Consider the following 24766-nt stretch of genomic DNA (forward strand, 5'->3'; position numbering starts at 1 on the left):
TGCTATACACTTTATACTTACCAAGGAGATTTACTGCCATCTATATGTCAGAGCAGATGAGTTCACTACATGTTTTCAAAGGAATTGTGTACTATGGGCATCCCCCTTTCTAAGCATGTGTTCCGCATGCATGAGACTGTTAGTTAATGTCAAACATGTTCTCAAGGTTTATTCCCATAGTTTCTTTCTCCCCTTTGTGTTGCGTAGTGGTTTTTTCCATTTCCACACTCCTACAAAATTCTTACAGTACTGTTTCATGGTTGTGAGTCACCATATGTTTAATTCGTTGGATACTACATTCCCAGCCAAATTCATGGCCCATCGTAAAGAAGATGATGCAGTGGAAGATTAGAAACTGATATATATGGGAAAGAAACCCAACATCGTTCTCAGCTTTAGTCACGGCAATTACAGAAACTAGGGCTATTATGTTTCAGAAATACAAGGATCATTTATCTATGGCAAGATTTCTTATTGCTCTTAATTTGCAGGAGGTAAGAAGGATTACTGGGAGTTATATTCGCTAGTCTCAATTGCATTGATGTGCAGTTAGAAGACACGTTACTATATATAAGCTTGAGTTGACATGATGTATCTATAGTTATATATAACCTCATGGTTGTCCTTTCATGGAGGTTTCAATAAAATGTCTTCTGTATACAAGTTGTACAATTGCATGCCGATGGATTTTGTACAGTATTAGCTACAGATCTCGATCGTGTCATGTTCTCTGAGACTGAACAAAGCTACCGGCGTTCCTCAGAGGAAATATCCACGGCCATGAGTACTCCAGCTTCTGTGCGCTCATCCAGAGCCATTCCCTAGCTTTATTCAACAACTCATTTCTAATTCTATCCTTCTGTACTTGCATCTGCTTAGGACATTTCAGTAGCATGATGTAGGACTCCAAGTCATGAACACATGAAGGATTTTCCATTTGAAAGAAGTCGAGAGACAGCTCGACTCCGACATGGGCGTAGCAGGAACAGCTCCAGGGAAGCTCATACCGCCCTCCCAAAACTCTTAGATTCTCATTGAAGACTACCCCAGGCAGCTTTGTGATGGGATCATTCACATTCACTATTCTCAGCACCTTAACTCCCAACTCATCGCATCGCTCCTTGAAGTCGGAATTCCCGACTCTCGGACCGGCAAAAGAGTAAACGGTGACGGGTATTTGTCGGTTTGAATGGTCGGTGTTCAGGCCGAGCTCAGAAATGTCATAAGCTAGAAGAAGAGCCAAAGCACTTCCCATGCTGTGTCCTACCAGAGTTATGCTCATTTCCTCGTCCTTATAGTGGTTGATGATACGAGATATCTCTGAAAGAAGCTGCTCACGGCAACTCCCTACTCCAAATTTGCAGCTGCCGTCCTCTGAAGTGTACAGACCGAGAAATCCTGATTCAACCTTCACGTTGGGCCGGGGGTTATGTGGGTCTAACCTGGCCGGAGTCAACGAACTCATAAAGTTGGCGATCCACTCAGTGTTAGTCACAGTCCCCCGGAAGGTAACCAGAACATCTCTTCTGCCCAGCGTCTTAACTGCATCATCAGAAGAGACGGCGACGTATCCGATCCACCGGCCACAACACGTCCCGGCGTTCTGAATCGGAACTGAGATGTCTGGAGTTGCGTAGATGTACTTAGTGACTTGATAACCAGAGTTCTCTAGGCCAACTTCTCGCAGTATGTTCTTCTTCCCATACTTGCAATTCAGGTAGCGTTTGGAGGTTGGATCTAGATCAAAGGCCTTATAACATCCGGTGGCAAACTCCCCATATCGAACGATTTCTTCACGGAGAAGAGGGTCCAGGGGTTCGATAAGATCCTCCCAGTTGTCTGAACCCTGAATCTCTCTCCACACGTGAGACAGTCCTGAGCTAGTTTCAGCCATGGCAGTTAGCACCGTTGGTGCAATCATGGAGGCAGTAATGGAGTGCCGACTGGAAGATGAGCATCCACTCATCTCAGGCAACTTTACCTGCCCAAATTTAGATTGCCCAGGACTACACAATCGCATACAAGGCCGAACTGTAACCCTGTTCGGATTTACGTTTGCCATTAAACCTGTTGACAGCAGGGAAACGCAATTAAACGTATACATGGTGGAGAGAGAGAGAAGGAATGAGCAAGGGTTAGCTAAGAGAGGCAGCTAGATTATATATAGTGTGGTAGTTCGAAGCTCTATTAATTAATTAATCCTCGTCGTCTGAAAAATACTCAAAGAAAAAAAAGCATGTTTAGCGAGGGATTGACTAAACAATAAATTTAGAACATCCACGGTTTTACCAATATGGTCGGTTGTTTCTTGTTGCGGCTGGAGAGAGAAAGATGGAGTGTGGTCCAAAGGCATTGTATATTTTGATGGTTCCATTCCATCTTGGTTGACTTGAAAACCCAGGACCAGGAGCACAGAAGCCGCGGGGGAGAGTGAAATTAACTAAACATTTCCACAATTTTTTATTTTTTGGGTCTGTTTCTCATATATATAAAGGTACACTTCAACGCGGCGATGAGAAGAAGCTCTTCGCAACCGGTAACCTAGACAGCAAGTTACAAAAGTAGATCGCTAACCTCTGCTGCTGTTGTGTGCAAGTGTTTTTATGTTATGAATTACCGAAAATTAAGTGGTGTCTATATTTTGATTTAAGCATCCAATAACACAATAAGAAAGATAAAGTTTTGGACAAAGCATATACAATCTTATAAATTAAGCATAACCAAATACTTATCACATATATAGGGCAAAACGTTCATCTCATGGTGTTCTTAAAGTCAATTTTACATCAAACAAGAAAATGATGAGATGGTAGTAGAAGAAATATATATTTAATAAATCAACCAAATTAAATAGAATTTTGGTTTGTTTAAATAAAACCATTTACGTGACAATGAAATGGCATGCAACTTCGCGTAAAATTCTGCCACTTGGTAAGAACTAGCGGTGACTCATGTGATGCACAGGATACTGTTTAAGTGTATTTTTAAGGGAAAAAATGAAGTAACTGTTATTATTTGTCAAAGTTTCATACATTTCTAGTTTTTTTACGTATAAAATAGTAGAAAAAATGATTTTCTTTTTTCTTTTTAGTTATTGAGCTTCAAATTCATTCCTTTTTATATAACTTAGGTAGTATGAGAAATGCATAAATCAACTACTTGGCATGAAAACCAACAAATGGTAGCTTAGTTGGTAGGTTCTCTAGTGGCTAGTTGTAATAGGACCCCCTGACCGAATCCCACTATCGCTAAGGTTGGGGGTTAAGGGTTTAGGAGATGGGCTATCCCCTGGCCGTTGTGTAGCACTATAAATCTAAAAAAATATGCTTAGCATCAAATCAATAACCAAGTTTAAAAAAAAAAACAGCTTCCAATTTAGATTGATGAAGATAGCCAATGACTCACATTAAGTACTTTTTTACTGCATTTTACTATTGAATCAGAACAATCCATGAAACAAAACTAAATTAAATTAATTAAAAAAGAGAGAAAAGCCTAATAACCAATGGAAATAGAAAAATGGTTTTTCAAATTTTTATAGAAGAAGACTGGTTCACCCCATGTACTAGGTGAAAAAATTTGGGTTTTGACATTAATTTGGGTCTAAGATAAGGTTCATATTTAAAGTTGATCCTTAACCTACCCCAATCCATCCAATTTACTTCCCTACTTATTTATTAAAGAGAGTCAAAATGGATTAAGAGATATTGAAGAGGAAAAGAGGGATTTAATGGGGGAGGGGAGATGTTACAAACATTGAATATAATAAGGTGGGTGGGTGGGTGAGAGAGGGAGAGAGAGATTTAAGAAGGACTATTAGATAGTAAATATGGATTTTATAAAACATAATGAAGACCCATGAGGGTTTTAATTTTGACTTGTTATGTTTTTAATGATTTAATGTAAAATTAAATATGCACATGTGTGAGAGAGGAGAGGAGGTGTGAACTCTAGTGGTGACCCTTGCAATGCATGGGTTGCTTTTTAGTGTGCTTTTAAGGGAACAATGAAGTAATAGTGAGGCACCAAAGTTTTATATATTTCTAGTTCTTTACATATAAAAAGTAGTAGAAAAAATAATTTTCTTTTCCTTTTTAGTTATTCAACTTTGAACTTATTATTTTTTATATAGACAAAAAATGTGCTTAACATGAAATTAATAACCAAGTTAAAAAGCAATTTCAAAATTGAATTAACAAAGATAACCAAAGGCTCATGTCAAGTGCTTTGTATTGTTGAACTTGAATCAAAAGAATCCATGAAACAAATCTATACTAAATTAATAAAAGAACAAGAAAACCTAATAACCCGTGGAAAGAAGAAATGGTTTCTTTAGACTTTTATACAAGAAGAATATTGGTTCACCCCATGTAGTAGGCAAATTTGGGTTTTGACATTAGTTTGGGTCAAAGATAGCGTTCATATTTAGGTTGGCCCTTAACTTACCCCAATCCATCTAATTAACAATCCTACTTTATTGGATAGAGTTAAAATGGATAAAAAGAGATTTAAGAGGAAAAGAGGGATTTAACGGGGAGGGGAGATGTTACAACAATATTTTTGAACCGCCATTGACCCAAACGGTTATACCGAAAACTGTCCATGCAACCAGTTCCGTTTTACCTCAAATCCGGTCCCTGGCCAAAAACCGTTGAATTGGTCAATGACCCATTGACTCGAGCGGTCGAACCATCAACATGTTCGACTCATTCAATGGTTTTTTGCCATTTTTTAATTTTTTGTCAAAACGGGTCATTTGCTCGAACTGGGCGGTCAAACCGTTGGCCCAAAAACTGGTGGTTAGAACGGTTCCGTTTTTGGGTCATTTTTTAAAACATTGCTGACTACTAGAGGGGAGAGGGAAAAGAAAAAGAAGAAGAATGGTGTTATTAAGGAGTACATATGGATTTTATGAGAGACAATGAAGACCCATGAGGGTTTTAATTTTGCCATGTTTTATTTTTAATGAATTCATTTAAAAATAAATATGCACATGTACAAGAAAGGAGAGTAAGAGGAGGCACATGTGAGCTATATGTGTTTGGAATCGAAATCGACACGATCCATTCTGATTCCAACTGTTTGTTTGGCATGAATGGAGTTGTGATTCCCATTCTTCACTTAATGGGATTCCCATTTCATGACAAAAAAATCCAAACCCTAATGTTAATTAAACAAAAAAACATTAATAATTAAATAATAAAATATTATGAAAGTTATAATAATATAATAATATTAAAATAAGAATATATTAATAATTAAAATAAGAATAAAATATTAGCAACATATTAATAAAATAATAGTTGTACAATAAAATATTAGTAGATTCACAATAAAAAACAAAGATATTATTTATTAAATAATAATCATAATAACAATTAAGTACAAATAAAATATTAATAAAATATAATTAAATTATTAATAAAATACTAATATATTAATTATTAAGTAATAATAAGTTTATTTTAAAATAGTAAACAAAAATAATATAACATTAATAAATTTATAATAAAATATAATAATATAAATATTATTAAAGTCATAGTAAAATAATAATAATATATTACTAAAACATTCATAAATTAATGATAAATAATAAGATATTAGTTATTAAATACTAATAAATTAATGATAACAAAGTACTAATAAAAGAGTAATTATATATCTATAAAGTATTAATAAAGCAATAATAATAATAGATAGACTAATATAAAATTTAGAATTTTTAGTTGATTCCGATTCCAACTCCGAATTAACCAAACATCAACAATTGGAATTTGATTCTAATTCCAATCTTGTTTGTGAATCAAATGGACCCTAAAAGTATAATTTGGATGATTAATCTTTAATACTTGTGGTCCATAATAGGTAGAGGTGTAAAGTGGCCCGTGTTGTGCCAACACGACACAACCTGCATGCAGCCCGCGCAAATTGTGGGCCGTGTCATGCTGGCCTGCTGGCCGTGCCGCCCTCCCCGGTGAAAACTTTGGGGGTCGGCCCGTGTGGGCCTATGCTGTGCTGTGCCGCGGGCCAAAGCTATGTTTGCCTATTTATTTAAAAAAATTAAAATAAAACTTAAAATTTTAATTTTATATGAATTTTGATGTATACAATTGGTTATATATGCAATAATTAAATAAATTAGTATAACAAAATTGAAAAAAATTGTTTATTTTATTAATATATTATATACTATATATTATATAATTATAATTTGTATAATATATAATATATATATAAATATATAAAATATATAAATATTATGTGTATATATATATATATGTACAGCCGGGCCGCGGGCGGCACGACCGGCTTGATCGTGCTATTCCGGGCCAGCCCATGGACTTCGAACCTCATGCCCAGCATGGCATGAATCATCGTGCCGGGCCTGACATGGCTCGTGGGATGTCGTGCCAGGCCGTGCCGGGCCACAGACAGTCCGACCCGATTTACACCTCTAATAATAGGAAATTAGGGATGTAAAACTGTCAGATTGGGTGTGGTTCAACCCAAGTGCGAATCAAAGCCAATGCAACCCAATCAAGATTCAAAATTTTAATAAGTATGAAACCGTATCGACTGATACGTGGGATTCAATCCGGTTCAGAGGGTAGAAGGACCTTAAACTGACCCTCTAAAGCTGGTTTCACAAAGAAAAAAAAAAGAATAGTAGCGTGAGTGGATCGATGCAGTCCGATACGCCGGCGTATAGTAGAACAGTATCGATATTTTGAACTTGAACCCAATTAATTCACCTCAGAAATAATACACCTAATCAAGGGATCAATATGGGTTTAGCAAGAGGTACTAACATCTCCAGAGTCCAGTCCACAGTGGAATTAATGTTTATTGTAATGAGGGTGGTGCATCACAACCCCGTCAACCCCATCAACCCCGTCCTCTATTTTTTTTTCATCTGTTAGATGTGTGATACAATGCTGGGAATGGAACTAATTATATACTATTGTGGTGGCGGTCGGTCTGGAAGCGGAAATAATGATACGCTCTAACTTTTTTTGCACATGCTTTGGAGTTTAATGTAAACATTTCACAGGAGAATCTAATATCCACGTGAGGTCTTCTATTTTATTTTTTTCGTGGGGCCTTTCATTGGTCAAATGCTACAACTTTATTCTAATTACAATCGTTTTTTTAGCTCTAAGAGTCTATACAACGGGTACGGGTAGTCCATCCCCCAAACCCATAAGCCCCCAATTTGGTTAATTGCATGGTGGGCTTTTTTTTAACTGAACCGGTATTATTGATTTTTGAAAAACAGGTAATCAAAATTGAAATAAAACTAATCGGTTAACCGTTGACTGATTTAGCTGACCATCAGTTCGCTTTATCAGGTTTTTAGTTTTTTAATTTTTACAATATATTATAAAAATTGGCCGGTTGGCACCATAGAACCTTCTTCTAGGGTGTAATTTGGGTAGGCCCAAAAAAGCATTTTGCACTTCTTCGGGTTTGGGTCTTTAAAATGGGTTTATTCAAAATTTGACAATCTCAATCCGAGCACACACACAAGTTGCACCTTTACTTGTAATTTGGTTGATGATACCAAACGAGCCTTGACTAATGAAAAATCCCCTCTGAATTTTACTCGTTTCACCTTTCCCTATGTTTGGTTTTAGGGAAAAAGTAGGGAAAGGCAAGAAAACCTTTTACAAATCTTGTATAAGTTTCCTTATCTTTCCTCTCCTTTTCCTTCAAATCAAACATTACCTTAATTTTCTGTCAGTTTTAATGGATGGAAATATTTAAATAACATTTGAAAACTTTTGGAAGTCCCTTACCAGTACTAACTTTCCATCAGTTTTAGTAATGGCAAATATTCAAATGATGTTCAAAACCTTTTAACACTCTATTCTACCCTACTTTTTGACATTTTCTTGTATTATATGAACAAAAATATTGTATACTTGTTGAAACCACAACATTAAGATGTGAATGAAATGCTGAAAACAGGTTGAAGAAAACCAAGGTAGGTGTGATACAAGTATATTAAGAAAACCAAGGTTGGTACTAGTAAATTGTACTTTTTAATGTTCACATTCTTTTATCCATCGTATTAGGAAAGTGATTGATGGTGTCGTATCTCACCCCAATTGAACCATCATGTACATCTCCTTATGTGATGATGCCTGGCTGATGTGGAGAATGGCTGACGTGGTGCACTGCCATTCGTCGAAGAGGATGGCTACAGTGCATGTCGTAGACAGATGGAGAGGGATAGGTGGTGAACGTTGGGCGGTTAGGCTTGACTTAGCGTCTGTTTGGCATCGATGCCGTTCTTCCAGAAAACGGTGATGCATCAGCACCATATCGGAAAAAAACAATGGTGCTCTAAGACACGTATCAGAAAGTAATGGTGTCTTAGATTGCAATTCATTGCTGCCAACAAGAATATGATATGGTAGTGATGTGGGCTTCTTATAATGGGTGCTAGTGTTGAAAACAAACATGGAGCACTGGTACCAAACAAAAAGTGTTGCTATTGCTCCATGAAACATCCTACCTGGCAGCAACGTTTTCAAACAAAAAAAAAACACTATTTTCTCAGAAAACGGTGCTTCCAATCCACACATCAACAGCACCTGTACCATCGATACCAAACATATGCTTAACCTCTGTCATGCGGGAAGTACAAAACCATCCCTAGAACCTCAATTGGGATTAGCTTCGAAGAACACCACGTGTCCCTCAAAGTGAGGAGCACAACAACACTCCCTTGTAGGTATATAAGGGTATGCTACCCAAGGCATCTCTTTCTTATACTTTTGCCATACTAGCTCTCTTATTCTCTTAAGCTCTTTAGCTTGTCTACAATCAGCTTATCTTCACTAACTCGGCCTAGTCAACCTCCTCTTCTAATTACTAACTTGGCGTTGGAGTGCTCCTCCCTAAGGAACCACCTTGGGGCTTCTGACTTATGTGGTCGTAAATTGTTGGATTCACCTCAGCTTGTCCACCTCATTAAGACATTATTGAAAGCATTTTTTAATAGTTCTTTTAAATATCTTAACTCAGATTAAATTTAAACATTAAAATATTTAAATTAAGGTTATATTATAGATTACCCTATACTAGGATTAGTGGCAATTACCCCCTCAACTTTCACATTCTTACAAAGACCTCTCTTTGTTAAGTTGAGTGGCGAAAGAAGTTAATTTATCTAACTATCGATGCAAGAAATTTCAATAAAATGAAAATTGCAACAAAAAATCAAGAAACTTTTTGTGAAAACGTGGAATTACATTTAACTAAATAAGTAACAGATGGAAATATAATTAAAAAAAAACCCTAAAAGATCATTGAAAAAAGGGTAATTTGGGGATTTACAAAAAAATGAACAATCACATAAGAATCTTTTTCAAAGTTAATTTAGGAATGATAAAACATGGGGGTCTTTGTTTGAATCTAAATGTTAGGGGTCTTTATTGAAAATAAAAGTTCACGGGTAATTGCCACTACTCCAAAGTACAAGGTACCCAATCTTTAACTTATCCTTAAATAATAAAAAAAATCACGTTTGGAAATATTAAGCAGCTGTTTGGCATAGTTGCCGTTTCTGGAGCAACGGTGCTACATCAGCATTACATCGGAAAAAACAGTGCTCCAGGAAACGGACATTTGTTTGGAACCGTTTTTCTATATAAAACAGTGCTCCAAGCCACGTCTCGAAAATCAAGAATGACTTGGAGCAACACTAAATTTGGCGTTTCCTGAAATTGCAAATTGTTGCTACTAACAGAGAGCAATGATGTAGCACTGGATAATGAGTACCAATGCTGAAAACGTTTCCTGGAACATTGATACTAAAAAGAAAATATTATTGTTATTTTAGGAAACGTCTTAATTAACAGCAATGATTCCAAACAAAAATAAAGGCACCGTTTGAGAAAACGGTACTTTCAACCACACATCAGCAGAAATGATACTACAACTGCAGCATCGATCTATGTCAAACATATACAAAGATCATCAATACTTTTAAAATATTCAAATTTGATTTTTATGGCCCGGACATGAATCCAAGGCAAGTGACATAATACGGTAATGATAGAGCTTGTAAAACAATGATGCCAGTCACCTTGTCATTCCTCCGGTATGGGGGGGGTCCAAGATCAAATCTCCATAACTCTTGGCTCGGTTCTCCGTGGTAAAATTAATGGTCCTCACATGCATCTTATTTTGTCTCAGTTCCATAATTTATAGGGAAAATGATCATCCAGGATTAGAATTTGTATATTCAAAGTATATTTGGGTAGGTGTCAACTTGAAATTTATACCAATTTACAGACTGATATGAATGCATAGAGTGTGTGGTTTTTTGATATTTTGAATATTTATAATTCTACAATAAAAATAAAAAATTTACATTATACAAAATGAATGATAAAGAAAAATAAATTTTCACATGATAACAGAAAAACTTTGGCGTCGTACATCAGGAGAGTTTGTCGTCATAAAAGTAGGACACATGCCAATGGAAAAAGGGGTTATGTGGTTCAAAATTCAATTCATATCATATAAAATGAACAGTGTTATAGCAATTATGATTCTAAAAAGCGACGTAGTGGGAAATTACCTTTACAGCCTCCCTCACTTCGTGGAGATTAAAAGAAAAAATTAACATTGAAAGATTGACGTGAAAACTGGGGCTCCTCCCCATTCTCCCTCTCACAGCCTCCCTCAATAGGTCGGTTTGCTTCTCATTAGGTTTGTTTATTTTTTTAATTTTCTATTTGTTTTCTCAACGCAATCTAGGGGTGGCAATTTTTCTCGTCTCCGATGGGTACCTGGGCTCCCCGACTCGATGGGGTCGAGGTCGGGGATAGGGCTACCCATGAATCTCCGATCGAGAATGGGGAAGAGGACGGGGAATGCAATCCCCACCCGCCCCGTCCCGATTAATATTATATTATTTTATATATATAATATAATATAATATTATATATTATATAAGTATAATAATTATTAATTTATTTATAAAACAGTAAAAACTAAAAGTCTAAAACATAATTCGAAGAAATCAAGAAAACTTAAAAAATTGGAAAACCCTTAACCCTCGACTAAACCAGTTACCGGTTTTCATTCTTCTGTCTTCGATAGAGAAGACTCAAGAGAGGCAATTGAACCACAAAACCAGTAAAGCCTAACTTCATCTTCATTGTCGATTCATCGACCGCCAACTACCATCGCTGACTGTTGCCATTGCCCACTTGCCCATCGGACATCGAACAGAGGAGAGGCCAGAGAATTGAGGAAGAGACTTCGTCTTCGTTGCCGATTCGCAGACCACTGACCTTCATCATCATCACCGTTGCTGTCACCCTTCAGACTCTCTCTCATCAGTCATTATCGACATAAACTCTCCCAAGTCCCAACGGTCATCTCTCTCTCTCTCTCTCTCTCTTAGTTTCAGGGATTCGGGTCTCCGACGGGGAATTTATCCCTGTCGGAGTCGGGGATGGAGGGGGATTCCTTTCCCCATTGGGGACCGGGAACGGGGATCTGGGGTGTTTTGGGGGTCGGGGTCGGGGATGGGGAATGTACTCCCCGCCCTGAACCCGCCCCGTTGCCATTCCTAATGCAATCCTTTCCTCTTTCAATTTGTTCAAACCCTCTCACCATCTCAGTTTCTTAGTCCCATTATTGGTTGATTTCTGTAACCAGATAACAATCTCAATTTCGAGTTCACATCTGCACCCCACAATGGGAGATGTTCCCAATATACGACAGAGATGTGTTGTGGTACGTTGTGGGGCACAAATCTGAAGTCCTCAGTTTCAACCTATTGCATATGAGTCTGGTTCTCTTGCCCACAAGAACTTTGTCCATGTTTACTCACATAACATCGTAACTACACATAGGGAACATCTCATACTCTTACACAATTTGATCTGGAGTTATTGCAGGTTGCTTTTTTTTTTTTTTCAATTTCATTATATTTCCTCACTTCTCATTGTTTGCTTTCTCTCGCTTCAGCGTTCTTTAAGGTTGTTTGTTTAAGATTGTCGAATTGCTTTGTCACCCTCTTAGCATCTCGATCAAATTGTAGGTTCATTTTCTCTAATTTGTGTTTTTTTTTTCAACTTAATATATTACGTACTTATTATCGTCTCTTGGCTTGCATAGGAAATATTCAAGGCTGCCTCTTAGGAGTGAGTGAAGGTCTTAAACAAATTTCCATCTCTCATTTAGATTAACTTGGACCTCAGCTCTTGGTTAAACCTTTTTAGTTCATGCCCATACATTTGAGTTTTGCTGGATTAATTCCCATCACACGTTTAGGCAATTCATTAGCCTCTCATCAACACTAGATATTTACATATTTTATATTAGGTGTTTTTGCATGACACAAAGTCTTCCCATTAGGGGCAGAGCCATGGCCCCGCCATGGTCCAGAAATTCACCACTATTAGTATAAATTAATTTTCATGTAAATTTCCCCTCTCCCCCACTCCCTAATTCAATGGTTGCCCTTATCTGATTCCATTTACATTTATTTTCCCTTTTTCTCTAATCCATTTTAGATTTTGGCCCCCTCATGAAAAATTACTATCTCCTCGTGCCCCTATAATCCCATTCAATCCATTTCATCCGTCTATCTCAATTTCACATGTCTTTTTTTTAGAATCAACATTTAGCCTTCTCAACTAAGTTTTTTTTTTTTTTTTTTGCTTGATTCATGATCCACTTCATTTTGTTTCAGTGTTGGTTTTTGTTTACCTATAAATCTCCATTTATGGCTTTGCATCTTAGGACCCACTCACATAATGTGTCACCTAGACTTTCCATTAATTTCTGCCTTAATCTCTTTAAACATGTTCTAGTGTTTTAGTGTTTTGTATCTTCCTATTCATTGTTTGATTACATAGTTTTTTTTTTTCTCTAGTTACCTCATTGTGACATTTATTTCTTTGTTAAGCACAAAAAATATTGAGTATTCCTTGGAACATTTCTAAATGGGTAAGGTTTTTATGTCTCCCTTCATAGTTTTTTATTATTTCCATATTATTAATAAAATTCATTGGTGGCCACCCCTCTACTTGGAGTAAAATTTGGGGTTTTAAAAAATTGAAACGTTGGTGAAGTAGAAGTTGATTCAACTGGCCATATGTGAGGTGCTTAACACCTTCTCACACCGTACCTAGGTCCTTGAACCCAAAGAATCTCTAATTCCCATTGGGCTATGAGTCACCAAGAAACATTGTTTTTCTTGTAAAAATCTCAGTTTCAAAAGTTTAGACAATTCTATTATCTCCCTTTGGTTTGGGTAACCGCAAGTCTCATGCACATTAAAATTTTGATAGATAAAGATGCGTTTAATAGGGTCTAATGGACAAGAGACAGAAACTGAAAGCCTTTGAAAGTGATTTTCTTAGATGTGGGTGAAATCCTATTGGGCCACGTGGCAACACATGTATACCAGCGTTGTTGGAAAACCACTTTGTGTTTTTGAAAGATCCTTTTGAGTACTATTCATTTATCCCCTAAACCCTTTTTCAGACCATTCTTCTTTCTATTTTCTTTGTTTCTATCGCCACCAAATTCGTAAAGATGTCGCAATCTTCTTCTAGTTCTTCCTCCACTTCTTTTGATGTTGCCTCTGGATCGCCTTTCATATCTATTGCCATGACCTTTGTCAACAACTGTGCGACTTTCCTTAGTTATTCCTTCTCCAAGCTATGCTATTACTGTGGCCCCCATCTTATCCTTCCAGCCACGTCAAATGGATTAGTACAATTACAGGTAAGGAGGAATGAGGAAAGACGACTCCGCTCGGGAATGTGACTCTATCTCGTATACCTTGGCGATTAACCTCATCCCGACAATCCCGGAAGCACAATCCGACCAGGACATGGATCTTCGGCTATAAAAATGTACTTCATGCTCAAGGTAAGGGATCAAACTTTTGAGACCCGTACTACTACTTAGCTCGGCCTGACCACCCATCACCTCTTACTGACTTGAGCGTCGGAGTATTTACCTGACGATAATTCTTTGGGCCTCTGACTTCTTTCTTGATCATAGGTCTTGAAGCGCGGCCTCGTCCTTATATCTCGGTCTCGCCCTGTCAATAAGGACTATCTGATTGCTCTTCCCAATGGATTGAGCAGCATCACTCTTCTTTTTGAATTCTTTGTTTGCTATATAGCTCTCGGTTGATTGTTTTAACTACACTCTATTTGATTTTGACATAATCCTTCTAGGAGGTGTTTATGTAAAGAAAAAGAAAAGTTGAGAATATGGCTCAAAGAGTTAAATAGGGGATCTTACTTTGCATAATCAGGATTTGAGAGCACAAGGTTGAATAGACGGCCAAGAATGGCCACGTTTCATTTCATTTTTGACTACATGGCACCTATTGTAGAAATACATGTTGAGCACAATATGCGACTGATTGAAATGTTCCTCATTCTTGATAGAACTAGGGTTCTTTTGGTAGAAGCCCACTCCCCCAAGTCACTTTTATTCTTCTCTCTCTCTTTTTTTTTTCCTTTGTTCTTCTCTTTTCTTTTCCTCTCTTATTGTTTTTTTATCTCTTTTTTTCTTTCTCTTCTTCTTCTTTTCTTTTTTATTTTTTACCATTTAATAGCCCTTAAAGTGGATATCATGGATTTGACTAATTTGACGAAGAAAGTGGTCTAGTGTATTGACGCAACTTGCTGAATAGTGATATGATTTTTATAAATTGATAGGGTCATTTGGGAAACAAAAACAACATAGGATAGCCTCCAATACTTTCTTCGGCCAACAAGTGAAGCACTTGGTTAAAATGGTGCATTTGTTCTGTGTTGGTTCAAGAATTATATTTAGAGTAAAATACAAAAACCTCCCCTGAGTTTTGTGACAATCTTATAAATCTCCCTTGTGTTTTAATATGAACAGAATCCTCCCTTATAGTTTTGAAAAATGGTGCATATACCTCCCTCTTATTAGTTTTTCTGGCCAAAAACCCTAAAGTAATAGATTAATTTTCTTAAAATACCACATTTACCCTTAAAGTGGTAACCGAAGCAAACCAATCTCCTACCCCTGTTTTTTCCACTTCTCTGTCTCAATTGAACTAACCAATCGTCACTCATTTTTTTTTTATCCTTTTGCTCTATTTTATTTATTTTTCACATTTTCTTAATTTTCTGTCTCTTTTATTCTTCTTCTCTTTCTTTCTTCTTCATTCTATTTCTTTCCTATTTTTTTATTTTCATTTTCTGTTTTATTTTTTTTTCAGGTGATAGGCAAATAGGAACCACGGTCTAGAGACTTTGTGGAGATGCCTGTTAAATGGTTCTAAGCGATTCCTTTTACTATTTAAGTAATTTAACAGTAATTTTTCAGAACTATTTAATCTACCCAAAAGGCTTCGACCGTACTGGATTCATCGTTATAATGCGCTCATATGATGCGCATGACATTACTTGAAGTGTTCAAAGAAATTCCTAACACGATCTCAAATCATAAAACTGAAAATAAAAATTTCAAAGTTCTATTAAGTATTAAGCACCAACCTATTTCTCTCAATCTTACCTGGATTGTTTTATTAAATTTAACATGAACAAAGTCAAAGGCATTGCCTTCCACATGGATTGATCCTCAAGAGCAAAAATCTTGACAAACTAGAGAAATCAAACATGGAATCTAAATTAAGATTATCAACTGCCTGTTGAAATCTTGCTGAAACCTACGGGAATGTTGCTAGTGAATTTGTGGAGATGTTTTTGTTTCAAAGAGAAGCTTGCTCTAAGTATACATCTCATAAAGAGGAGGATGATACTTGGTAGTATTTAAGGGTATTTTAGTAAATTCTTCTTCTAAGTTAACGGAACTTTAGTGGAAGGGAGGTATTTATAGCTTTTTTCAAAACTATAGGGGGGATTCTGTTAAAATCAAAACATAGGGGAGGTTTATAAGATTGTCAAAAAACTCAGGAAAGGTTTTTATATTTTACCCTTATATTTAAATGGAATTTTCTATGCTTTGACAGTTTCAATGTTGCCCTAATTGAAATATTGAGGGTGTCTTCATTACAAGTTCCTTCTTAAAAAGGGTTTTCAATTATAAATTCCTTGATCAACAATTGAGTTTTCACAAAGGCATGCCCTTGGGACTTCCCATAATTCCTTAATCAAATGTTGCTATTTTGAGAGGGGGACAAACTCTGCCTTCTCTTGACGGTATTTGGACCTAACTAGGATAATTACTACTAACAAAAATGCACTCTTGATGAATAGAGGTAGGGTCGAGATCATTAACTCTCTACCTCAAGGACTACATTTAAATCCATGCATGTGGTTAGATGCTGAAGTTGGCGCCCATAATTGATAAATAAGCATTCATAGATATTGATGAGATAACCACTTTGATTCCTCAACATTTGTGAAAAAGGTCTTGAATTGCCATTGTTGTCTTAGTTCAAAGAGGTTCTTGAGGCTCCTAGAATGTGATAAGGTCTTGATTAATCAACTTCTGAACAACAATCTTAAGTTGATGGTAATTGTTAGTGGTGTGCACTGAGCTTCGGTAATGCTTCGTTTACGCTCTAGTAGAGGTTTCTTTTAGGAAATTCTAGATATCCATCTTTAACCAAGGCAAACTCCTTTCTTTTCCTTTGGTAAGTTTGTAGTGCATTTCAAGTGTTTGTTGTTGGTACATAGAAACAAGAATCCTGAGAGAGGGATTAGATGGGAAGTGTGGCTACAAAGCTGGTTAGGTAATTGGAAATGGATTGTACGCTATTTTTTCCTTGATATTTGGGCACAAACTTCTTTGGCCGAGGGGCAAATGCCCCTACTCCAATCATTGGTGGGTTAATTTGTCTCTACCTAACAAAGTGATGTATGCATCTTTCAAATTCTTGATGAAAAACCTTGCCATTTCCTTCTTGAGCATAGGGTGACATAGTTTGGTCGCCATTTCTTGCCACCTATAGGCATAATCCAAAAAGCTTTTTCCAGGCTTGTATGTCATGGTCTCGAGGTCTACGTGATTAGGCATTAACTCCATGCTATAAGAGAAATTATTCAAAATGCTTCAAATTTATCCTGCCAAGTGTTGTTTTCATCCTCTAGATTCGTAAACCAAGTTTGTTAAAATCTTTTGGAACATTTAAAGAAGTAGCTTTCCATTAAAACCACATTAAAACATATCTCCACAAAACATCTTTAGGTGAGTCTGAGGACGCCCTTTACCATTATACTTTTCAAAATTTGGCATTTTGAACTTGTCGGGTAACTTGGAATTAGGGTAGAAAACAACTCTTAAAGTCAATGGTTCATAGGTTACGCACTCCTTTCACCTTTTGCATATCCTCCTTCAGATTTTTATGTCATTCCTGAGTGGGGTTTGAAAGATAGGGGTGGCATAGGAACTTTGGAGCATTTGTTCAAGTAGCTAGCTTTTCATTAAAACCATATTGGAGCATATCTCCACAAAAGGTCGTTAGGTTAGTATGAAATATCCCTTTTACCATCATACTTTTCAAAATCTGGCATTTTGAACTTCTCTTGTAACTTTGCATTGGGGTAGAGACACAACTCTTTGAAGTCAGCGATTCCTAGATTATGCACTCCTTTCACCTTTAACATATCCTCCTTTAGCTTCTCTATGTCATCAAAATTGGTGGCGGTAGGCTGGCACGTTGAGAAACTGACCCCGTAAAAACAAAATGGAAAGGCGTAATGACTATAATGGGTATAGATGATGACATGTAGGGTGTGGTCCCAAAGTTGAAGGTAGACATCGCTATGATTTGCTGAGTTGATATGGAAATGCATGGTGGTGGTGGAATGGATTGAGACTATTCAGTGCACCAACACTACATCTAACTTGTAACTTCTATTGAAATCCCCCTGCCTAATATAAACACATGTTTAGCTTAGCATACACATTATAGGTAAATAAAATCATTAAATAGTGCATCACTATCGATTAGAAGTAGCATGAAGCAACCCCATCATTTCTATTCCTACATGTGAAAAGTGAAATATATATGCAATTGTCCATCCCAAAGCAATACTTAAATGAATTGAAAGAATTCATGTGTTGTGCTAGAGCCTAGCTCGACGCTCAATTGAATTATTCTTGGAACCACATTATGCTAGCACTTAAGGGGTATTAATAGACCGGTTTTGGGTTGGACTCCATCCAAATCAAAATCTATTTGGATGGATTGGACGGACCAATGAGATATATTGAATTTGGATGGACTAGACGGACTAATATGGCATATTGGATTGAACCTGGTCTGTTCATAATGAATTTATATTGGATTGGGCCAATATCTGGTCCATTGATAGAAGATAAGAACATAGGTGTCAATGGACCAGGTTTGAGTTGAAACTAATCTAAATTAACAGGAATTTGAACAGATGTGACAGTCTCTGGACCGGTCCAAAATGGTCCATAATATTCATTGGACTGGATTGGACCAGGTCCATTTGTAATGGACTCACAATTGAACTGGACCGGATTGGACCAAATCCAGTCCAATTGACACCCCTACTAGCACTCAGCTGCCAGAGAAATTCCCTGCTTGAACTTTGAACCTGAAGAAATCTTCATTTAAATACAAAAATAGAAATCTAGAATCCTTTTCCTTTTAGGCTATGTTTGATTTGAAGGAAAAAGTAGAGAAAGGAAGGGAAAGGTAAGAAAACCTTTATAAATCTTATATAGGTTTCCATACCTTTTCCTTCAAACCAAGCATAGCCTTAGAAAATTTGAGACAGAGCCTCAGTGATAAGAAATTCAATGAATCTGAGTTTCTTAAGGGCTTTCTAAGCAATGGGGCTGCCATAAATTCGGTTCAAATGGATCTTCTAATTGTGTATACATGGCTGAGTCAGAGTGTAACTAACGATTGATTGGAAGTACACGTGGGCCTGTATAAGGACGAGTGGAGGGGTTAACTTTGGCTGTTGGGGCCCAACAGCATAGGCTGTTGAGACAGTTTCTAGGCTGGACACATTCTGTGTAGTTCACCTATTCATGCCCATGCTTTGGTTTTTAGTAAAAATAAAATAATATGTAATTACTAATTTACTAATTTTCATGATAATGTGACAATCTCAGAAATTCTCTCAACAGCATAGGCTGTTGGCCCCCAACAACTAAAGTTTTTCCCGAGCAGAGGAGATCTGGACACTCCAGGGTAAACTACACACGGACAAGAATTAAGGAAAGAGGCAAAGAGATGAAAGTGGATTCATTCAGCACACAAGGCTCCATTTGAAAGGAGTACAAATACGAGTGCAAACATAAAGTCCTTACTTCAGTGACAAGTGTCTCTCTTAAATGAAAGGACACCGAATTGTCTTTGACTTTTTTTATGACCAAGATGACACGGATTGCTATATGTGGATGGAAAGAGATTGACTAACCTTGGGAATGAAGCTGGAAGATCAACGTTTCTCACATGGATCGAGCAAGAGAGAATTTTTAGGAAACCCATGGATTCGCTGAATTGAATATTTCCTTCAACAAGGTTATCTCCTATTAGTGAGAGAGAGAGATAATTGTGAGTTTTGAGGACACCCATGGATTCCATAAGTTGAATTCGTCTGTCTGCCAATGAGGTCATGTTCTTTGTGCAGATAGTCCACCAAGTCATGTTTCGCGAGAAACTTTGTGATATTTCCACGTACTCAGAGTGCCTGTCTGATCCTCAAGTATAGAGTTCCAATTATTTTGGTTAACCTCGGCTCAGGGATTGCTTGATTAGTATCATTAACAATATTATATATATATATATATATATATATATATATATATATATATTCATGTTTCACCAGAAACTATGTGTCATTTAATTTCCAATTGAACCCTCAAAAGTAAGTTTCAATCAGGGTTCAAAATTTTGATACAACACTCCCATTTTCTTTATTGGGCATATCGTATGGTATTGTTTCCCATAAGAGGTGTTTTGGAATTTTGTCACTTTCAGGATAGGCTAGCCTAAAATCGCCCAAGAAACATTTTTTTGAAAAAAAAAAAGTTATAAAGCATCGAAACATCTGATTCGCCTGTTCGTGTGTATCAGAAGTATAGATACTTTAAGCAAGGTTATCTCCAACTATTAAGTCATGTTTCACAAGAAACTTTATGAGTCTTTGCCCCCCCCCCAAAAAAAAAAAAAAAAAAAAAAACTTGAACTAAAATTTAACTGATCAATCTCTAATGCTCTTCCAATTCCCAAAATTATAAAAAAAAATAAAAAAATAAAAAAATATATAATAGACCCAAACCTTCTCAACCCATTTTCCCCCAAACCCTACTTCTCCTATTCCTTATCTCATTTTCCTGTTTAACTTGATCCCCTCAAAAGAAAATTCCTAACTTCACCACTGCATATTAGCATTCCATACTATTAATGTGGGATAGTGGGATATAAATGAATCATAACAAACTTTGACTAGAACTATATATATTAGTACTCTTGCCTCTGAAATTTGATAATAGAGTTGTTCTCATTGATGCCCATGTTGTCAACCATTTGAAGATAGACTTAACTTCTTATTGCTTAGGTTAGAAAAAACGGCCGGTGATTAGCTGATTGAAGTGTGGAACCACGAGCATATCTATCTTAATTTTTTCTTTATTAATATTCTTATCACGTTCTTTATTGACAAAAGGTGGTCGGTGTAGAAGTAAGTATATAGCATGGCTAATGGTTTGATCTTTTAAATCTGATTGTCCCAAAATCTGCATCCAAATATATACTTCTATTAAATCATGTCGCAAAATGAGATAGTCGCTTTCGTTTGCTGAGTTGAAAAAAAAAAAAACTTGGGATGGTCAAAAGTTTTGCATAAGAGCATTCGTAAGCTAATTTGGTGATGTTTCAAAGTTGCATGAACTCAACTTTACGTCTGCTTTGGTGACGTAGTTCATGGATTGTTGGAAGGTTGGTACCATTTTGGAATTTGGATGAGACCAGGGATTTGGCGTATGTAGACACTGTTAAAATATGTCTATTATCATGTCAACAAAAGATTTAGCCTTTTTTACACACCGGGCTGATCACAGTTGAGCACGCCATTGTTCAGTACAGATGGGGCTTAAAATTAAGAGTGTCAATGAACCGGTTTTGAATTGGATTCCGTCTAGTCTAAAATCATTTTGGACGGATTAGACAGACCAATAAGACATATTGGATTAGACCAATTTGGTTCAAAATATTTATCTCCAATTAATCCCCTCCCTTCTTTTACGGACTAACCCCTCAACTACTTAGGAAAGGTATATTTTTCCAACTGGCCCATTTCAACTTCCTCTTCCCCCTGCTTCATTATTCTACCAGAACTCTCTCTGAATTTTTTCCATTTCCTCGAGATTCTTCTTGGAAATCTAACTATACTCATATGATGAGCAGGGATAACTTGTAATAATACCAATTGAGTCATCATTTATCTTCTTACCAGTAAAGCTAGGTTTGAAAATGATGCAAATATGTAGAGTGTAAAACTGTTCATATAAATTGTAAAGTTGGGTTAATTTTGCATTGACAAATTTACCTTTTTACCAAAAGTTATAATGGATGCAAACACGAATTCCATTAAAGTATATGCTTTTTTTTTTATCAAAATCCCACTTGAATGCAAATTTACTTCTTGTTTATTGATGTACTTTTACATCTTATTATCAATGTAAATATGCATTGGTGTGTCATTTGTCAATGCATAAATGTAATGTTGTCAAATACAGGTAAAAGTGAACCAGAGTGCAAATTTATCCTGAATCGGGATTTACACTCCATTTGCATTTCCAAACGCAACCTAAATTATAAAGATGAAGCTTTCCATTAATTCAATTTGGCCCTAAGATGTTGTAAATTGAAATCTAAAGAATCACTCTTTTCATTTTTTTCCCACAAATAAGGAACCCCCAAATATTTTGCCTACCTATCAAGAGCTAACATCTTGAGTTGCCATTTGATCATCCTAGCTCCTTAACTTTGGTTGGAGTCTTTTTGTTGAAGAGGATTCCTGATTTTTGATAGTTAACTTGTAACCCGGTTAGCTCTTGAAATTGATCAATTACTTCCTTGAAGTCTTAGGTTTCCTCTCTAGTAGCCCTCCCAACTGGAAAACTTGCCTATAAATTTTGATCACCAAGAGTTTACCTTACTCATTTGCCTTATTAAGTAGTCTAGAAAGCCATTCCATAGCCAAAACAAATAACTAAGGAGATATAAGGTCACCTTGCCTATTTCCTCTTGAAATCTCAAAATATCTCTCAAGAGAACCATCAATTAGAGCCAAAATGTCAAACCATCATTCCGGTTTGAAATCTAAAAAGAAGCTGAAATGACTTTCTACTTTTTAGAGGCTTTGGAAAGATAAACTCATTTGAGTTTTTAGAGCAATTCTCAAACGTCTAAAATTCTGAAATTTACTATTCTACTCTCTTGGAAACAAACAGTTTGATATATAATATATATTAGAAATAATAAGAATATTATTATTTTCCATTTAAGTAAAAATAAATACTTATTTGTTATTAAATAAATTTACATAAATGTTGGTCATTAACGTCATTTCTTTACATCCGAAATGCGTATATAATTAGTTAGATCTGAGAAAAATCAAGTTTATCAATACTAAGGTTCAAAGTATCGATATATATCAGTCGATATGTATCATATTGGGAGCTTCCCGATACACTCCTACATAAGATATATCGGGGTTTTGACCGATTCAAGGGTGGTGGATGGATTTGAAAAAAAAATAAAAAACTAAAAAAACTACCGATACTATCAACTTATAAAACGTATCAATATTTTAAACCTGGATCAATACCATAGCACGAGATTCCTGCCAATGCAGGATCAAAGGAGGAAGAAATGTATGCAACCTTATCTGTAGATATGTATAGACCCTTTTCAATTAATATTTGAACCGATTGGTCACCTAGGTTTCAATCGAACTATCCAACTATTGCATCAAAGGCCCACCCTCCACAATTTGTAAGGATGATTGATCATAATATCAAGACTCAAAAGTGTCCTTTTTTGACACATCAGTCGTCCCTTATTACTTTTCAATGTTTCTTTTGAACTTGTCACTTAGGAAATTAGGCAGTTGTGCATGATTTGTTGTATTCACATTTCAATTTTCATGCATAGTGCATCAATTATTGATTTCTATAGCCGTTTTCTTTTGTACGGATGCCAGAATCTGCAACTATATATCAGCTTTGGGGTTTTGTGGTTCAATCTAAAACCTTCAATAAGATGTCGTTTCCTTCTTCCACCACACGCTGTTAAAATCATATATAGATTAGCTAACATTACAGTTGAGGAACTGATGAACAATGTTGAAACGATACCACCAATACTTAGTACAGTTTTGTATAAAGCTCGGTGATAGAAACTAGATCTATGGCTTCATTCGTTTTTACTTACCTAGGAAAGTAGGTTACCACAAGTTTCCCTTATTTATCCAGGCAAAGAGAGAGGTGAGAGGAATTTAGGGGTGTTCACAGTAGGGTTTTTTTTTAACTGAATCGGTACTATTGGTTTTTGGAAAATTAGTGATCAAAATCGAAATGAAGCTAATCGATTGATCGGTTTGGTTTGTTAGTTTTTCCATTTTTTAATTTTTATAATATATATTATAAAAGTATATATAAATATATAATATTATATTTTAAATAATAAATAATATATCATGTATAATAAATATATGTATTTATATATAATTCATATTTATTAATTTATAATATAAAATATATATATATATATATAATATACATAAATATATATAAAATATATAGAAATATATGTATACCAGTCGATTCGATTAATCGTCGGTTTTCTATATTTATTAACCAAAATCCGAACTTGTACCTTCTATTTTTTAAAAACACTGGACCAAAATCAAACCGACCAATTCAGTTTCGGTCAGTTCGTTTTTTTTGCTCACCCCTACTTATCGGATTCAATTAAATGCATGTGTAAATTGCTTATCCACTTAAATGGAGGGTACCAAAACCTTAGTCGTTGTTTGGATAGACTTCAACTTTTGTACTCTTAAAAAATATAGTAAAGTATACAAATTTTTGTTTTGAAAATAGTTTTGAGTAAAAAATTTTGAAACATACGCTTTCCAAAACAAAAGTACCATTTTTTATTTGGCAAAAACACGTCCATTTTTTATTTATGATGGTTTGGATAGACTTCACTAGTCTGAGACTAGTGATGGCAGTTCGACTCTAATAATGGTGAGCGGATGTAGGGTCAAGAGTTTTATAGAAGGGTGGTCATATTCACATGAAAACAAAAGCACAATTTTTCCAAAAGCACGAAGCATAAAAAAACTGACTTTGTGCTTTTGGGGTTTTTCATAATTTTAAATGTATGAAAGCAAAAAGTATAAAGTACACACTACAAACATTATGTCGTGTTTTTCATATTTTTATACTTTCATAAGTATATGTGAAAGTACTTTAATTTATAAAAGTCTACCCAAATGAGGCCTTATGTTTTATATTATTTTGTATGTATTTGCACTATACATATAGCCAGTGGAGTGGGTATAGAAATGCCCCAATAGAGAAATGTGTCTTTCTTTATCAAAGTGCAAGCCACTTGTTCGAAGAGACACAAGGAAGAAGGCAATACAACATTTAAAACAAAAAAGTCACTTTAATAAAAATAAGAAATGGTTAAAAAATTAAACTAAAACATTCAAACACAACCTCTTAAAAAGGATATGGTGTGGTGTGTGTACAGACCCACACCCACACCCTAACCTAG

The 24766-nt window shown here is 35.8% G+C and overlaps 1 protein-coding gene across 1 annotated transcript; it reads right to left on the bottom strand.

The window, feature by feature from the left end:
* Positions 1-198: 198 nt before the first annotated feature.
* On the bottom strand, positions 199-2118 carry LOC104589370 (galactolipase DONGLE, chloroplastic-like). The gene has a single exon (XM_010247669.2). It carries the CDS (start codon positions 2102-2104, stop codon positions 722-724), a length of 1383 nt encoding a protein of 460 aa, XP_010245971.2. The 5' UTR covers positions 2105-2118; the 3' UTR covers positions 199-721.
* Between the last annotated feature and the right edge of the window lie 22648 nt (positions 2119-24766).

The sequence above is a fragment of the Nelumbo nucifera genome, chromosome 1 (assembly GCF_055504915.1).
Source record: "Nelumbo nucifera cultivar China Antique chromosome 1, China Antique-T2T, whole genome shotgun sequence".
Classification (NCBI taxonomy): domain Eukaryota; kingdom Viridiplantae; phylum Streptophyta; class Magnoliopsida; order Proteales; family Nelumbonaceae; genus Nelumbo; species Nelumbo nucifera.

Excerpts from the sequence above, each read along its gene's own strand:
- LOC104589370 (XM_010247669.2), bottom strand. The coding sequence starts at position 2,104 with ATGTATACGTTTAATTGCGTTTCCCTGCTGTCAACAGGTTTAATGGCA.